Raw genomic sequence first — 18717 nt, 5'->3', positions numbered from 1 at the left:
GTCACTAATGTCATATAGAAATCGCAGATTGTGAAGTAATCCAAACAAACAAACATTTATTTTTCAAAATCTTTACACTCCTGTTGTCATTCTGATGAATCTTCTTACTAAGGGATGTCCGATATGAGTATAAACTGCTGGTAATGGGCCTCCGCATTCCGTTGAACCCCAAGACACAATACCGATTTGTTGCCCACCAGAAACCAACGGTCCTCCACTATCTCCATTACAGGAATCACGTCCCTCCTGACCGGCACAGAGCATTCTAGAAATTAAACAAAGCATGATATAAGAATTGGTTTTCCAATATGTACTGCTTGCTCGGTTACCTCTCTGTTATCAGATCGGTGCTCCAATAGCTGGCGCATGTGCTTCTGGACACTATCGGAATATCGACAGCGTGTAGCTCAGTTGGCAATCCGTTATCAAGTAGCTAAAGCAAAAACATTGCAAACCGGTAATTGAATTTCTTGTGAGCTGTGTTTGTGATTGAGGTTGATTACCGTTCTGCCCCATCCAGTCACCAGACTTCGGATTCCATGATACGGGTCGTAACCTGCTGGCGCCAGCATAACCGTTCGGACGTTTGCTCCAACCAGAGGGGTGACGACTTGTAGCACTGCCACATCATAATCGAACGTGGCGGGATTATAGTTGGGGTGCAGCTCAATCCGAGAAACGCTGTGAACTCTGCCACCTTGCAGACGGTTGCTGGCTCCTGCACGCAGTGTAATCTACAAAAGAATTTATTATGTAGGTAAGCATGTAGGGTATCGGCAGGTATTCCTACCTATTGCGTTTTGGCACAACCCTCTAAAGCCGCAGTTGCAACTTATTGTTTAGCTTCAACTAGCGGCATAGTAAATACCCAAGTGAGCACTTTGAAAAAATAGTGTTTGTGTCTTTCATTTTTGAATCCTCTGGAATCACGTTTTGACAGCAACATACGCAGCTTCAAAGCTTCAATTATATTTTAATTATGTCACGGAAGGGAAGCAGATTATACAAATGCGCTTACATTGTTGCATTTTCTCAAATTATAAATTTGAAAGTTTATTCCTGAACAAATTGCGCAAGAAACGCCTAAGATTGATTTGCACGTTTAGAATAGCCAATTCGCACGTATACGTAGTTTTTTGAACACCCAACCAACGGTTGTTAGATTTTCCAACAATTCTGTATAAGAATCTACCAAAACTTGCATAAGAACTGGGCATATGCGAAATTGCTAGATTCTTATACAAATATTGTATAAGAATCTAACAATTTTGTAAGCTTTTCTTACAATTTTTGTATAAGAATCTAACAATTTCGCATATGCCCAATTCTTATACAGGTTTTGGTAGATTCTTATACAGAATTGTTAGAAAATCTAACAACCGCCGGTTGGGTGAATCCATGTACTTACTTTTAATCGCTAGTTTTAGGTAGTAAATAGATACAGGGGTTAGACAAAAAGGTTAAGATAGGCAAAAAATTGTCGAAGTTCAAATCAGCATAACTTTGCGTAGAATGATCCGATTTTGATCAAACTGGGACCATCGGACGCGGAAACTCTTCTAGTATACTGGCCCTATGCGAAACCTCTGATTGGCCCTTGGCCACCGGTGGTGTTCCGGGTTTTCCGAGGGTATGTTAAAAATGCATTTTTTCTGCTGCTTGTCATTTTATATGACGTTTGCTGCCATCATGTTTTATATTTTCCCCAGAAACTAGAACTAATATGCTGACCAATGCTGGCTGCAGATCGAAAATCCGTTAGGTATACGCAGAGATATGGCCATTTTCGTGAAAACGATACGGGATTGGCCATACACCCTGAACAAATGTCAGTTTCGCAGAACTTCCGGAACCTGTTACAAATTGGCCAAAGAGTCTTACAGTCCTCAAAATATATCTCTAATAAAGATCCTATATTCATCGTCTTGGGAAAACATTAATTTTGACACCCATATATGCATGGTTCCAGATGGTGCCAAAACCGGCCCCTCCTGGGAAGCCCATGGAACCTGCTATAAGGGTGGCAGTGGACACTATCATTCTGGAAATGTTTCTGTAATCATCTTCTCGCAAATCCATGAAGTCAGATACTCATATTTGCATTATTCCGATCTGTTATCAGTTCATCATGTTTCCGGTACCTTTTTTACGGAAATGGCCGTATCTCTGTGTAGTTTAGATGGATTCTCGATCTACAGCCACCATTGGCCGGCATATTAGTTCTAGTTTTCGGAGAAATCATAAAACGTGATGAAAGTTAACGTCACATAAAATGACAGGCAGTGGAAAAAATGCATCTTGAACATACCCTCGGAAAACCCGGAACATTTCCGGTGGCCAAGGACCAATCTCAGGCTTTGCAGGGGTACAGTATACTAGAAGAGTGTCCGCTTCTGATGGTCCTGGTTTCATCAAAATCGGAATCTTATACGCAAAGTTATGATGATTTGAATTTCGACTTATTTTTACCTATCTCAACCTTTTTGTCTAACCCCTGTATCTCTAAATAATCCAGGGTTCAGTATTAAAGTTTTCAAATCAATTTACCTAGCTTTAAATCTGCTACAAAATTACTCTTGTGGTGCGTTTGCATTCAGTATCACATTTCAACTTTGTAAACCAAAAGTAATTGAAATGTATTTTCTTTATTACCGAGACTTTCAGTCCGAGCCTGGCTCGTCTCGAAAAATGTAATTATTAATAATAGCTTAAAATGTATCATAGCAAATTAGGATGATAGGATGATAGTGCTAATCAAACACGGAACACCTAGTCTAAGAAGAGATAAATGCAAGTAGAAGATTTTTTAATCTTTATTAAGGGGACTTTCAGCTCTAGGCTGGCTCGTCTCCTGCAAAGTAAAAGATCATTAGCAAATAAAATTAGTTAGGAAAAAATCTTTGGATTTTTTTGTGACTTCTATGAATAATAATAATGTTTTGATTCAAAAGAATATTTTACAGTTGTTCTGATTTGATTCACATTTTGCGCCGATGCCTCATGTCACGTTTGCACATGATCTATCCCGGGGCGGTTTCAAACCCATTCAGTTGTGCTCTATAGTTCCGCAATACCACCCTATACATGGTATGGTTACAAATTTCATCCATTTGCATAAAAAATATGCATGGTCATTTGCAAACTGATAATATGTTCGAATCAAACATATTTATTTTTAAAACCAAATTTAATGCCTGTTTGTTTATTGCACGTGGGCAGCCCTCGCTTGCTCTTGCAAAATTAAACAAAAACTCGAGTTCGGACTGGATCCGATCGGAAGATAGCAGAGGAGTAGAAGCATATATGTTTTCCTGCTTCCAAATTGATGACGAGGATGTTTTTCAGGTACAAAGAGGTGTGTAAATGAAATATGCACATTAGGAATAATGAGCATATAATGAAGATCAACACATACTTTTACTGCTTCAATTCTTGATAAGAGTTGTTCATCTTCATCTGAAGAGAGAAAATATCCTACAAAAGATGTGTCTTTCTGAAATTTAGATTTGGACTTGTTGTTGCATTGGAGCTCAATTACCTACATATCCCTATTTGAAACATTTCAGGTAGGGGGAATGACGGCTTTGGCAGGTTTTGTTCTATTATTGTCAGGGTTTTTGCCTTTCTCGTATACTAAGTATACGGTAAAGGCTATATGATCGCTCCAAAAACAAACTTTTTATAGAAGGCCCGGAGACCCATAGTGTTATATACCAATCGACTCAGTTCGACGAATTGAGGTGATGTCTGTGTGTGTGTGTGTGTGTGTGTGTGTGTGTGTGTGTGTATGTGTGTGTGTGTGTGTGCAAAACTACTCAACAAAATGTCACTCATTTTTCGGGCACTTATCCTCAACTGATTTGCTCGCAACAAGTTGCATTCGACGCAGAATCCTGTCCCATTGTTTCCTATTTGAAATTGGCCAGGTCGAACTATGGGATGGAGGGTTATGGCCAAAATACAAATTCATACGAAAAATCGCGTAAAAATGTCACTCACTTTTCTGGCACTTATCTTCAACTGATTTCCTCGCAACAAGTTGCATTCGACGCAGACTCCTGTCCCATTGCTTCCTATTTGAAATTGGCCAGATCGGATTATAGGATCAAAAGTTATGGCCAAAATACAAATTCATACGAGGAAATCTTGTAAAAAATGTCACTCATTTTTCGGGAACTTATCTTCAACTGATTTCCTCGCAACAAGTTGCATTCGACGCAGAATCCTGTCCCATTGTTTCCTATTTGAAATTGGCCAGATCGGACTATGGGATCGAAAGTTATGGCCAAAATACAAATTCATACGAAAAAATCTTGAAAAAAATGTCACTCATTTTTCGGGCACTTATCTTCAACCGATTTCCTCGCAACAAGTTGCATTCGACGCAGAATCCTGTCCCATTGTTTCCTATTTGAAATTGGCCAGATCGAACTATGGGATCAAAAGTTATGGCCAAAATACAAATTCATACGAAAAAATCTTGTAAAAAATGTCACTCATTTTTCGGCCACTTATCCTTAACCGATTTCCTCGCAACAAGTTGCATTCGACGCAGAATTCTGTCCCATTGTTTCCTATTTGAAATTGGCCAGATCGGACTATGGGATCGAAAGTTATGGCCAAAATACAAGTACATACGAAAAAATTTTGTAAAAAATGTCACTCATTTTTCGGGCACTTATCCTTAACCGATTTACTCGCAACAAGTTGCATTCGACGCAGAATCCTGTCCCATTGTTTCCTATTTGAAATTGGCCAGATCGGACTATGGGATCAACAGTTATGGCCAAAATACAAATTCATACAAAAAAATCGCATAAAAAATGTCACTCATTTTTCAGGCATTTATCTTCAACCGATTTGCTCGCAACAAGTTGCATTCGACGCAGAATCCGGTAGCCCTTACTTTGCACCGTTCAATGTGGAAAAACGATCCATAAAAAAATGAAAAACGATCCATAAATGACATCTGAATGTTCCATAAAACGCTACCATAAATCCATAAAATAGTTCGAGAGATTCCATAAAGAATATTTTTATGATCTATAAAACTTTGAAAAATGATCCATAAAAACTATATATTGATCCATGAAATTTCAAATTTGCGCAATTTCCAATTTCCAATCTCCTGATGATGATCCATAATTTCAGCCATATGATCCATAATTTTGATCATATGATCCATAATTTTGATAATGTGATCCATAATGCTTGGAAAGATGGCCAATGAAACTACATTAATTGATCCACACATTTTATAAAATCTATGGATCATTTATCAAAATTTATGGATCATATCACCAAAACTATGGATCATTTGAACAAAGTTATGGATCAAATGGCCAGAATTATGGATCATATGACTAAAATTATGGATCATATTGATGAAATTATGGATCATCATCACGATAAAAAAATGCGCAAATTTGAAGTTTAATGGATCAAAATATAGTTTTTATGGATCATTTTCCAAAGATTTATGGATCATTTGTCACATGTTCATGGGAAAATAGCAAGAATTGTATTGTTTTTCTTGACCATGTTAATGGAACATATTTCCCAATTAATTGCTAAATTTTAGCTTAGTTATGGATCGAAAAATTATTCTTTATGGAATCTCATTAACTATTTCATGGATTTATGGTATCATTTTAAGGAACATTCAGATGTTATTTATGGATCGTTTTCCAGTTTTTTATGGATCCGTCTTTATCGTTTATATGCAAAAGTATGTTTTGCCGCAGAATCCTGTCCCATTGTTTCCTATTTGAAATTGGCCAGATCGGACTATGGGATCGAAAGTTATGGCCAAAATACAAATTCATACGAAAAATTCACGTAAAAAATGTCACTCATTAATCTGGGTTTTTTATGGAAAAATCGCTAAAAAAAATGTCACTCATTTTCCAGGCACTTTTCCTCAATCGATTTGCTCGCATTAAATTGCATTCGAGGCAGAATATCTCATATTTTCTTATTGAAAATTGGCCAGATCGGACTATGGGCTTAGAAGTTATGGTCAAATTACTGTTTATTATGAAAAAGAGTTCAAAAAAGCCTAGCTCACTTTTTTAGCACTAAGACCTCATGTATTCCCCAAGCAACACAAGTTCAACAAATCTGGTTGCAGTAACCATATTGTGACTGAATCCGGTCATATATAAGTTACTGTGATTGACGTGCAATATGTGTGCTTCTCAGGTCGCTCGCAACAGATTGCATCCGACGCAGAATCTTGTCCCATTGTTTCCTATAGAAACTTGGCCGGATCGTACAATTGGGTCAAAAGTTATGGCGAAAATACTAATTTTAAAACTACAAAATAAAATGCCATTTTTTGCTCTTATGCTCATCCGATTTGTTTGCAACAAATTGCGTTTGGCGAGAATTTTTTTATGCATATAAACAAATATGAAAAATAAGACTAATCCACATATTGGTGTTAATTTAGATTTTTCCAAACCTTTTGAACGAACGAGAAAGGCACCATCACCGCTAGGTGGATTAATCTGGGTTTTTTATAACTGACTAGGCTCAAATTTGGCCTAAACATTATTTGCATATCAAAGAATATTGTGGCCAAATTTCATAAAATTCGGTCGACAAAAACCCCCCTGCCAATAATAGAACAAAACCTGCCAAAGCCGTCTTTCCCCCTACATTATTTACATCAGTAAACTGTATTGAGGAACTAAGTTCCCAAAGATTAACGAACAGGCTTGACAATTTTTGTAGAAGGGCTTCGAGATTACCAGCATATTCAACAGATTAGCATGAACTGTTTTCTACCGGATTAAAGAAAATGTAGTTGACATGTTGGGTTATTAAAGTTTTGAACGTATTGATCCCTGACTTGCAGCTTTATGTTCAAGTCATTGAGATGTTTTGTGACATGTACTATAAAGGCCAAGCCACTTACCCATTCAGGATCATGCAGCTTGGGTATTGGTTTTGCTTTATATTGTATAGAAAAGGTTATTTCCTTTCGCTCTCAAGCAAGGTACCATGGATTAGCCAACAAACTAACACAACATCTGCGAGTTGTGGCGCCTGCCTAGGATGTGGAGGGGTTTGACAGTGGGCCCTGTTAAACCTCTATAAAAAGCTGCATGTATCCGCAAGTAGGCTCCGCCAAAGCGACCGTGTGCCGCTCAAAGCACACAAGCCCAAGTCCTGATGTTATGTGGGATGCTAAACAGCCCTGACACGACGGCCCTCCGACGAGACAGGAGGTTTGCGCAGGCCCAATAAGCCGCCTTTAAGGTCACTCCTGACGGAATCCAGGTTTCAAAGTGCTCGCGTTTTCGGGGGCACACCACTCGATACGGAAGCAACGCACAACTGTCATTTTTATTATTTCACGCATGCTGCGACGCTGCAAAGCTAAATTAACAAAAATGACAGTTGTGCGCCGCCTCTGAATTGAGTGGTGTGCCCCTGAAAACGCGAGCACTTTTAATCATGGATTCCGTCAGGAGTGACCTTAAAAACAACTATTACGAACGACATAGAAGATAATACGACCCGACTAATAAAGGATCACGATTAGAAGCTTAGAATATGGAACTGCAAGTCGCTAGGCTTCGCAGGTTGCGACAGGATAATCTACGATGAATTACATCCCCGCAACATCGACGTCGTGGCGCTGCAGGAAATTTGCTGGACAGGACAGAAAGTGTGGGAAAGCAGGCATCGAGCGGCTTCCTTCTGCCAAAGCTGTGGCACCACCAACTAGCTGGGAACCGGCTTCATAGTGCTAGGTAAGATGCGCCAACGCGTGATTGGGTGGCAGCCAATCAACGTAAGGATGTGCAAGCTGAGGATAAAAGGCCGTTTCTTCAACTACAGCATCATCAACGTGCACAGCCCACACTAAGGGAGACCCGAAGACGAGAAAGAAGCGTTCTTTGCACAGCTGGAGCAGACATACGATGCATGCCCACTGCGGGACGTGAAAATCGTCATCGGTGACATGAACGCTCAGGTAGGAAGGGAGGAAATGTATAGACCGGTCATCGGACCGGATAGTCTGCATACCGTATCGAAAGACAACGGCCAACGGTGCATAAACTTTGCAGCCTCCCGCGGAATGGTAGTCTGCGCTCAAAACTCTCGACGGTGTACAACACGCGTCGGAGTCGTCCGCCGCGGCTAAACATTGGGCGGCTTCAAGACGGTAAACTAGTCCAAGACTACGCGCAGCAGCTAGAAGTTTCACTCCCAACGGAAGAGCAGCTACGCGTAGCATCTCTTGAAGATGGCTGGAGATCCACCATTGGGAGCACCGCAACTGCAATAGGCACGGTGACTCCGGATCAGAGAAACGACTGGTATGACGGCGAATGTGAGCAGTTAGTTGAGAAGAAGAATGCAGCATGAGCGAGATTGCTGCAACACCGCACGAGGGCGAACGAGGCACGATGCAAACGGGCGCGGAACAGGCAAAACTCGATTTTTCGGAGGAAAAAGCGCCATCAGGAAGATCGAGACCATGAAGAGACGGAGGAACTGTACAGCGCTAATAACGCACGAAAGTTCTATGAGAAGTTGGACCGTTCACGTAAGGGCCACATGCTACAGAACGATATGTGTAAGGACATAAACGGGAACCTTCTTACAAACGAGCGTGAGGTGTTTCCAAAGGTGGCGGCAGCACTTCGAAGAGCACCTGAATGGCGATATGGCAGATAATGGTGGCGGTATGGTAAATAACCTAGGAGCACGTGCGCAGGACATGCGACTTCCGGCTCCGAATCTCCAGGAAATCCAGGAGGAGATCGGTCGGCTGAAAAACAACAAAGCCCCTGGGGTTGACCAACTACCAGGAGAGCTGTTTAAACACGGTGGTGAGGTGCTGGCTAGAGCGCCGCACTGGGTGATTTCCAAGGTTTGGGAGGATGAGGTTCTGCCGCAGGAGTGAATGGATGTGAGGAAGTTCAATCGTGCGCTTCTCCTTTCGACAACTCTTTCGTATAACAGCTTGCATGGTTTGCTTGTCTCTAGTCGAGGTGCTCAATGCCACCCCTGCTTTCGACTAGCGGGCCATTCGACCAAATGTCCATTCAATGTCCTTTGGAACAAATTTCATTCTTCCAAATGTACGAAAATTATTCATTTTAAAATCTGCTTTCAAAAAAATTTCCATTGTCCCTTCGATGTTTTGTCCTTTCAACCAGTTGTCCTTCAACTAAATGTCATTCGACGAAATTTGTTGGCGTAGTAGGCAATCGTTTATATAGCCCCTAATTACCATTGAGCTGCAAAGCATACATAGCAACGCTAGGCGACTTGTTAGGAAAAAAAAATGTATTCAGATCCAACTTGTAGCTCATACTGATCGGACGCTTCAATAAAACTTGTTACTGTTCTGTTACCTCTGCTTGTTTAAACCCAAATAATTACAAGAGGTTATGGGCACCATCGTTAAGGACCTGACCGGTAACATACCGTTATTGAGGGGAAATGGAGCTGATTTTCAAAATTGGAGCTACCGTGTGAGGTTGTTTCTCGAAGCAAAGGGCGTAGCCGAAGTGCTCACTGGAGATGCTCCGGAAGCAGCAGCCGAAAAAGTCAAATTCGATGAAATGGACCGAATTTCGAAAGCGTTATTGGTGGGGTGCCTATCGGATGAATGTCTTGAAATCGTTCGAGACAAGGCTACCACCAAGGCTATGTGGACCAGTTTAGAAGCTACTTTTGCCAAGAAATCTGTTGCTAGCCAGACGATTATACGAAAGCAACTGGCTCGATTGCGGATGAAAGAAGGTACGGACATGAGAACTCATTTGCTGGAATTCGACGGAATAGTGAGAAAACTGAAGACTGCTGGAGCTACGTTAGTAGAAGCAGATCTGGTATCGCAGTTATTCTTAACGTTACCGGATTCGTTCGACCCTCTCGTAACGGCTCTGGAGAACGTCGCGGAAGAAGACTTGTCTTTGGATCTTGTAAAACAGCGTCTATTGGCTGAGGAAAGCAAGCGTTCGGACCGACATGGTGAAACCGTGGAAGACAAGTTGGCAGCATTTTCCGGCGATTCGAAGAAACGAATAATGAAGTTCAACGGTAAGTGCCATAAGTGTGGCCGACGAGGGCATATGAAGAAGGACTGTCGTCAACGTGAAGCCAATACAGCAAAGAAGAGTGCGGTAAGCTTCATGGCAGATTCCGATGTTGGTGACCGAAAGCCTGGACGAATCGTATTCAAGCTGGACTCTGGGTGCAGCGATCACCTGGTGAGCGACAGGAATTTGTTTGCAGTTCTGCGGAAAATGGACAATGAAGTAGAAATAAAGGTGGCCAAGGAAGGTCAAGCCATGATTGCTCGACAGATTGGTGAAATCAATGCAGTAAGTAATAAGGGTGTAGAATTCAACATGAAGAATGTCCTATACGTTCCTGAATTACGTAAAACTTGATATCAATCAAAAGATGGCTAAAGCAGGAATAGATGTGCTATTTTCTGGAAGCATAGCAGTGCTGAAGAAAGATGGTAATGTTTTGGCTACGGGACATCTACGTGGAAATCTGTATGATCTTGAACTATCGTTGGTGGAAGCAATAGCAAATCATTGTGAAGCAGAAACTGCAAATCTGTGGCATCGTCGACTAGGGCATATTGGTCAGAGCGGATTGGAGATCTTGATTCGTAGAGGAATGTTGAAAGGAGTTCACAAAACGATGAAGAAAGCCGATTTCTGCGATGCATGTGCTCAAGGTAAGCAGTGCCGTGAACCGTTTAAAGGAACCCGTGTAAAGGCCAGCCGGCCGCTTGAACGAATTCATTCGGATGTGTGCGGACCAATCGACCCGCCAGCATGGGATGGATCTCGATACATCGTAGTATTCATTGACGACTATTCCCATTTCGCGATGATTTATTTGCTGAAACGGAAATCTGAAGTGTCTGAGAAATTTCAAGAATATGAACCCTGGTCACTGCAATGTTTGAGAAGCCTATTTCAAAACTAACGGTCGATCAAGGTAGGGAATATTGCTCAGCAAATCAGATACAATTCTACAAGAAGAAAGGTATTCAGATGGAAACAACAGTCGCTTACACTCCGCAGCAGAATGGTGTGGCAGAAAGATTTAATCGAACATTGATTGAAAAAGTTCGTTCGGTGCTGATCGAGTCCAAGGTTCCGAAGCGTCTGTGGTCAGAAGCTGCTCTTGCTTGCGTTTACCTGCTGAATAGGAGTCCAACAAGTGTGTTACCTAATGGTTCTACTCCTGCAGAGATGTGGTTTGGTTTCAAGCCAAACATGGACAAGCTTAGAGTGTTCGGTTGCAAGGTTTTACGTGGATTCCAAAACAGCAGCGCAAAAAGTTGGACCCTAAGAGTACGGAGATGATTATGGTTGGATATGCTCCAAATGGCTACCGGCTCTGGGACCCGGTTGCTCGAAAGATCGCAATTGCCCGTGACGTGAAATTTGATGAGTCGTCCTTCCCTTACGCTACCAAGATGAAAGAAGAAGATGTACCATTGATCATTCATTTCCCGTTGGAGCAAGAGGGGGAGAACAACGAACTAATAGCTGATCTTGAAGCTTGTCAACCGTGTGGAGAAATCAGAGTAGATGATGAAATTGATCCCATTGTCACTGAACCTGATAACGCGCTCCCTTCGCACGCAGAACAACACGAGATTCGAAGTGAACCGTTGTTGAGGTCCAGCGAACGGGAGCGCAGGCTTCCCGGTAAGTTGTTCGATTATTTTATCGGCTACAGAGCAACTTCTGGCGAATTAATTTCCGCAGACGTACCCAAATCATTTGACGAACTGGCAGATCGTATTGATCGTGACGAATGGATGACGGCCATACAGGACGAGCTCCGCTCCATGGAGGAAAATAAAGTTTGGCGTATCACAAGTTGTCCAGATAACATCAAACCGTTGAAAACGAAATGGGTGTTCCGACTGAAGGACGATATTAACGGCAATCCTGTTAAGTACAAGGCGAGGCTCGTTGCGAAAGGATTCCTGCAAAAAGCTGGTTTAGACTACGAGGAGACCTTCGCTCCGGTGGCAAGGCTTGCCACTATTCGCACGGTTCTCGCAGCTGGCGTGCAGCAACGTTTCTTCTTCCACCAAATGGATGTGAAGACAGCATTTCTTCATGGAGACCTAAAAGAAGAACTGTACATGTCGATTCCTGCTGGTATTATAGCACCTCCGAATGCAGTATGTCGTCTACTCAAGTCACTGTATGGGCTCAAGCAATCGCCAAGATGTTGGAATGAAAAATGCAATGACATGTTGCTGAGTTTAGGATTCAATCGGTCAAAGCATGACTACTGCATGTATACGCGTATATTACCTGGGGATGAAATGTATATTATCCTATACGTAGACGATTTGCTTATCGCTGGCAGAAAAATTGAGTCAATAATAAAACTAAAGAAGCAGCTGAGTTTAAATTTCTCGATGACGGACTGTGGAGAAGTTAAGCATTTCCTAGGCATGAAGATTGCATATAACCACCACACAAGCACAATGAATCTTTCACAGGAAATGAATATCGACAAACTAGTGGCTCGATTCAAGATGACAGACTGCAACCCTGCGAAAACACCCATGGAAAAGGGGCTGCAAGTTCCTCGGGATGGTAATGCAACCAATGAACCTTACCGTGAGCTTCTGGGCACGATTATGTACATAATGCTTTGTACCAGACCAGACTTATGTTTCTCCGTTGGATTTTTGGGACGATATCAGCAGAAACCAACAACACAATGGCAGTGCCTGAAGCGTGTAGTACGTTACCTAAAGGGATCAAAATCAAAACATCTGCAGTATACACGAGACGACTCTGCGGAACCATTAGTCGGATATGCTGACGCTGATTGAGCATCTGACGCGGAGGATAGGAAATCTGTTAGCGGATACGTATTTAAAGTATTTGGAAATGTCGTATCTTGGTCAAGCAAGAAACAAGTAACCATTGCCACATCGTCAAGTGAAGCGGAGTATGTCTCTATGAGTTCTGCTGTTTCGGAGGGCATTTGGTTGTCAGGAGTGCTAGCAGATCTTCAGCTCATGCAGTCAACAGATCCTATCATTATTTTCGAAGACAATCAAGGGGCCATAGGTATGGCGAAAAATTGCGAAAATAAGAGATCGAAGCATATTGATATTAAACATCACTTCATAAGGGACCATATTGCAAATGGACGAGTTACGGTGAAATACATCAATACGAGAAATCAGCTGGCAGATTTATTCACGAAATCATTGGATTCGGTACACTTCAATGAGCTGTGTAAAGGTATAGGATTGACCGATTGAGAGGGGGTGTTGGCGTAGTAGGCAATCGTTTATATAGCCCCTAATTACCATTGAGCTGCAAAGCATACATAGCAACGCTAGGCGACTTGTTAGGAAAAAAAATATTGTATTCAGATCCAACTTGTAGCTCATACTGATCGGACGCTTCAATAAAACTTGTTACTGTTCTGTTACCTCTGCTTGTTTAAACCCAAATAATTACAAGAAAATTATATAGCTTCAATTTTGTCGTCTAGCTTATGGTTGGTCACTGACGGCTGTGGGACAGTTCGTCGAATTAGATTTAGTCGAAAGGATATTTGGTCTAAGATACATTTAGTCGAATTAACATTTAGTCGAATGACATTTGGTAGAATGGACATTTAGTCGAATGAGCATTTGATCGAAAGGACATTTAATCGAATAGAAATTTAGTCGAAATTTGAAAACGAGCTTTAGTCGGTAATAGGTAAACTAGTAAAATGAATAATTCGATTAGACGAAGGGACATCTGGTCGAATGGAAATGGTTTTCTTATATTTCCGTTGACACTCTTTCTTTCACTCAATAATTATGCAATAATTAGCTCAGTATAAAATTCCCTTCCAAGTATAATTCGTTAATTATGAGCCGAAAATTTGTCATATGAGTTAATGTCTGTAGTGTCATTTGACGAAACATCATTCGACTAAATATCGTTTGACCAGGTGGTATAGATTCATCATAGTCGGTTAGAGGGGTTCGCCAAAGTCAATATCCAGTCGGAATTATTCATCGTTTTCCTATTATTCATTCTTTTTATGAACCATTCGACTTTCTTTCTAAATGTACCATGTATGAATAATTCGAAATTTTGCTTTCGACCAAATGTCGTTTTGATCAAACATCATTTGACCAAATGTACGAAGATTCTTAATTCTAAAATCTGATTTTGACTAAATGTCCATTCGACAGTCAATTCGACGTAGTTTCCTTTCAACCAAACATCATACGTCTCTAATGGACTAAAAATTCATTTTCGACTAAATGTCCCTTCGGTCAAAAGTCCTTTCGTCCAAATACCATTCGACTAAATGTCAATCGACGAAATGTCTTTCGATAGCAGGTTGGCAGATTGTCTCAGATTTCTATAGGGTAACGGTACCAATAGTGAAAGTATTAGTTGATCAACAAAAAAAAATTTTTTTTTGAATCGATGATTATGGGAAAATTACCCAGCTTTAATATCTTAGCCAATAGATAAACTAATAAACCTGCTAAAAAAAATGAGTTTGATGTCATTAAAAATCAACAACTACCAAATATTGCTTGCACCACTAATGGGTACACTGTTCCTTTAATGGAGGTAAAAATTAATTTAAGTTCCCATAGTTTTTCAAGCGAAATCTTAGGATAAGTTGCAATTACCAGGATATTTAAAGCACGATGCATCAACTGAAACTATCGTAAAGTGTATAATTATGGTCAATCTCCATAAAACTCCACTACCTCCACAGTTGGTGCTACCTCCACTAAGGGTACGGTTGCTCTATAAGTAACATACTGAATTTATATAGAAATTGGGCGTGTACAAAATAGAATTCTTTTACAAGTTTTGAATAACAAGCTAGAAAATCATATCCTATCATATTTGTATGTGGATCCAACTATTTTGAATCTTCAAATTTCTATTCAGATTTCTAAAAATTGTTAGAAAAAATGGCGATTCATGTTTCGAACAATCCGCTCACAAATTAAGAACATTTCTAAAAAAAAGTTGTACAAATTTGATCAATTACCAGTTAACCAGAATGTCTACTGGAATTTTTAAGATTTCTCAATGGAAATTCAGAAGACTTTTCATGGCGAATCAAAGGAGTTTTAGGGGAAGCTCAGAAGAATTTCCTGTGATACTTCAGCTGATTTGGCCAAGGTAATTTATAAAAAATCCCGCAGGAAACTCAGAAGAGTTTTGATAAAATAAAAATAAAAACAGTAAAAATAAAAAAAAAACGTGTAAGATTTTGCCGAGGTAATTAGAAGAAAAAAACGCGTATAAACTTAGAGAAATTTTAATCTAGTTAAAAAATGGAAGAATTCCTGGTGGAAATTATTGAGAACTTAAGAAGAATTTTGGTAGAACTTCGGAAGGAATTTTGAATGGAGTTCAAAAGAATAACATCATCAGAAAGTTTTCTCGTGGAAAATGAAACAAATTTACCGTATTTCTTTCTGGATCCTCCTAAAATTCTGACCGTTTGAGTTTTCATATGAATAATTTGCTTTTAGGTGCTTGGCAAATCCTGACTTGTATTACCGTAAACAGTTTTGGGGGAACCAGGATGCGTCGACCGATTATTCGAAACGTTACACCTCATTAGTACACTGGGGTCACTTTTTACGCGGGTTGTTTTCACGCAGCTGTTTTTGTACAGATTTCGAGATTTATGTAGATTTTTTATTACGTGTTTTTTTTTCGAAAACCGCGAAAAATCGATTTTCGATTCCCAAGTAACATTTCAAGTTTTATAACGCTCTTGAAGACCATAATTTACTCTACAAGAGTGTAATAAAACCAAAATGTTACTAGGGATAGTACGCTAATTTTCATCTGCTCAGCGACTGAGTAAAATTGTATGGCAGCCATACAATTTTACTCAGTGGCTGAGTAGATGAAAATTAGCGCGTAAATGTTTTCCACGCGATTTTTGGGATACACATGATTTTTTACGTTGTTATGATTTACGCGGTGCTTATCGCCCGCGTTAAAACCGTCTGTAGTGTACTCGAGTTTGATTGCTAGTAACTGAAGTAGCTGCATTGCTTTTGGTATTGAGATGTTTGTTTGGCATGGAGTAGGTATTAATGCTGAATGGATTTAAATTTAAGTAGATGCAAAGGAGTAATTACATAAAATGATAATTCAATGGAACTAAATATTATTATTCAGTAAATATGGTTAAAAGTTTGGAAAACTAAGTACACGGCGTGGCCCCGTTTTCCAAATGCTCAATTTGAGTGTAATCATTATCAATCACTTAGTTTTTGTGAAAACAAACTTTTTTCAACGGTTACGGATAGTAATGACCTGGGAGGGAGCTCTCGATACTACACATCAAATAAACAAATACTGTCGTCAGGCAACAAGCAAATTTTCTACAAGAATAAACAATCAACGTAGGCGCCACCTAAAAAGACCAAATTTTGTTTTGTGTGTTATTGTTGTTATATTGCCTTAGAAAATTTTCTTGTCGAGAGTTTTGTTCTCGGCTCGCACTGACATGTCATGACAGCTAGATTTCGGCTCGGCTTGACACACACATTTTTTGAATCTGTTTCTCCCTCCCAGGTAATGACTTGTAAAAGTCAAAATCATTATATTGAACCTAAATTTTCCGAACAATTCTTTAACTGTTACTTACGGTTTGAACATCGCGTTGAGGGGAAACACAATGAGCTGCGGAAAGCGCCCAGTAAATGGAAATTACTGAAGCACCACAAATATGATTTTCGTAGCTTCTCAACGACAGCTGGTATGGGAAGTTGGAAACATCCACCTTATGGCCGCCAATAATCTTTTTCAATCCAGTTAGTCGTTCCGCATAATTTTCATCGATCAGTTTGGCAGCAACAGGAATAATCTGCTTTGCCTGCCATGCTTCGTTGAATATTTCTGTTGAAAATACAAAACCAATTTGAATGTTAGTACGACATGTAAATACATACGAGATAAGCACATTGAACAATGAATCGTCGTTGAATAACGCACAAAAAGCAAATCAACGTTTATGATTTAATCATTTTTTACCAGCCCTAACAACGACGGCCGTTGAAACTACTGTTAACACAAATGTTACAATTTTCATTGCACAAACTTCTCCAAACGGCCGTGGTGCCCGAAATGTTTATTCCAGCGGGGTTATCAAACATTTATAACTCTTCAGCTTCCATGGAAAGGTATGATGCACAGCTATTACTGCCCAGCCGAATCAGCTTGTATGATGACACCATCCGGCCCCATCCGAGTGTTCCATATCTGTCGAGATTTTTGGCACCATTCAATCATATTCACATCACAACATCGATCTGTTCGAACGATGTAGAAAACCAATATCGAACGGGCCGATTGGCTGTCACTTTTTATCATTTTCCGTTTGCCAACGGTAGTCCATCGTGTGATAGTAAACAAGTTGTTCAATCAGTAGTCAAACGAGTGCCGGTCGTAGCTATACGTATCTTCCATGTTGGAAAGCTTGGGGGCCAGCTTCATGCCACTCCATAAACTGTTGTTGTTATCATCACATCAAAGGTATCCCGGTCTATGGTTTCATTTGGAAGCATACATTTTTGACTGGAAATAACATGGGACAGAAGCGTAGATATGGTTAGGGTAGGAAAAACCGGATGTTAATTAATAATCTTTTTCTACATAGTGCATGATGACCAATAATGGACCTTCCATCCAAAGTTACATTAATACAGCAACATATAGTCGACTCTCTACATCTCGATGTTCTATATCTCGATATCTCTCCTTATGTCGATGATTTTCTCAGTCCCTTCAAACTACATATATTTGGGCTTTCTACGTCTCGATAACCTCCCTATCTCGATATCTCTCTATCTCGATGTGGTCTGGTCCTATTTTATTCAGGATTCACTCTCCCTATGTCCTAGGATAGGATGTGCCAATAGAATTGCAACTGCCTTGTTGTTTCCTCAGTCGATTGCTTTGACGAGGTGGTGGCCAGTGCTTCCGAATATTTTTTATGCAAAATCCGCCGAATAGTATATTTGAAAAAATCATGTTTTCTCGTTCTCTTCTTCCATAATTCGTAATAAAGGATGCTAAGTACTATCAGAAAAAAGTTTTTACATGGAGATGTAAGAGTTTTACAGTGGAATGGGTAAAAAATTGGTCAATAATGCATCGAGTGTTTTTAATTAGCATAACTCTTAAGTATCATTTGCAGCCGGGCATAAATTAATTTTGCCCAAAAAATGAAAAAAAAAACAAACTTTTGAAATTTGTCAAAAATTTCAGTTTAATTACCCAGCAACACGGACAAGATAACAACAAGCTGCCCTTTTGAAAATGTGATATCGCCGATCGCAGTAATCGATTGTCATTTTCACCCAATCAGCAACCGGTACGATTTTGACAGAAAATCGGTACGATTTTTAATGACTAATTGGCACATCCTATCCTAGCCTATGTCGATATGTTCAAGTTTTTAGGCTACTAGACCATCTTTGGACAATAACAAACACATCAACAACAGGAAACGACATTTGTTTTGTTGTCGTTTTTCATAGCAACGAGCTTTTTTGGATCTAGTGCCCATTTTAATTTTCCTTCCATTCCTCGATCTCTCCCTATCTCGATGGTCCCTTCAATATCGAGATGTGGAGAGGCGACTGTATAAGCATTTTTCTATGAAGTTCCGTCAGGTGAACGTAACTTACAT

At 40.1% G+C, this 18717-nt stretch overlaps 1 protein-coding gene across 1 annotated transcript; it reads right to left on the bottom strand.

The window, feature by feature from the left end:
• Positions 1–15: 15 nt before the first annotated feature.
• Positions 16–17162, bottom strand: LOC134219485 (trypsin alpha-3-like). The gene is made up of 5 exons (XM_062698229.1): positions 17058–17162; positions 16672–16922; positions 504–734; positions 330–433; positions 16–265 (listed from the first exon to the last, which is right to left on the bottom strand). Exons 1-5 carry the CDS (start codon positions 17113–17115, stop codon positions 73–75), a joined length of 837 nt encoding a protein of 278 aa, XP_062554213.1. The 5' UTR covers positions 17116–17162; the 3' UTR covers positions 16–72.
• Between the last annotated feature and the right edge of the window lie 1555 nt (positions 17163–18717).

The sequence above is a fragment of the Armigeres subalbatus genome, chromosome 3 (assembly GCF_024139115.2).
Source record: "Armigeres subalbatus isolate Guangzhou_Male chromosome 3, GZ_Asu_2, whole genome shotgun sequence".
In the NCBI taxonomy this organism is placed as follows: domain Eukaryota; kingdom Metazoa; phylum Arthropoda; class Insecta; order Diptera; family Culicidae; genus Armigeres; species Armigeres subalbatus.
The sequence above is the reverse complement of the archived record's forward strand: the minus strand, read 5'-3'. Positions and strand labels throughout refer to the sequence as shown.

Coding starts and splice junctions, on each gene's coding strand:
- LOC134219485 (XM_062698229.1), bottom strand. CDS start 17,115: ATGAAAATTGTAACATTTGTGTTAACAGTAGTTTCAACGGCCGTCGTT. Junction 16,923..17,057: donor GGCCGTCGTTGTTAGGGCTG/GTAAAAAATGAT, acceptor TATTTTCAACAG/AAATATTCAACGAAGCATGG. Junction 735..16,671: donor CTCAACGCGATGTTCAAACC/GTAAGTAACAGT, acceptor ATTCTTTTGTAG/ATTACACTGCGTGCAGGAGC.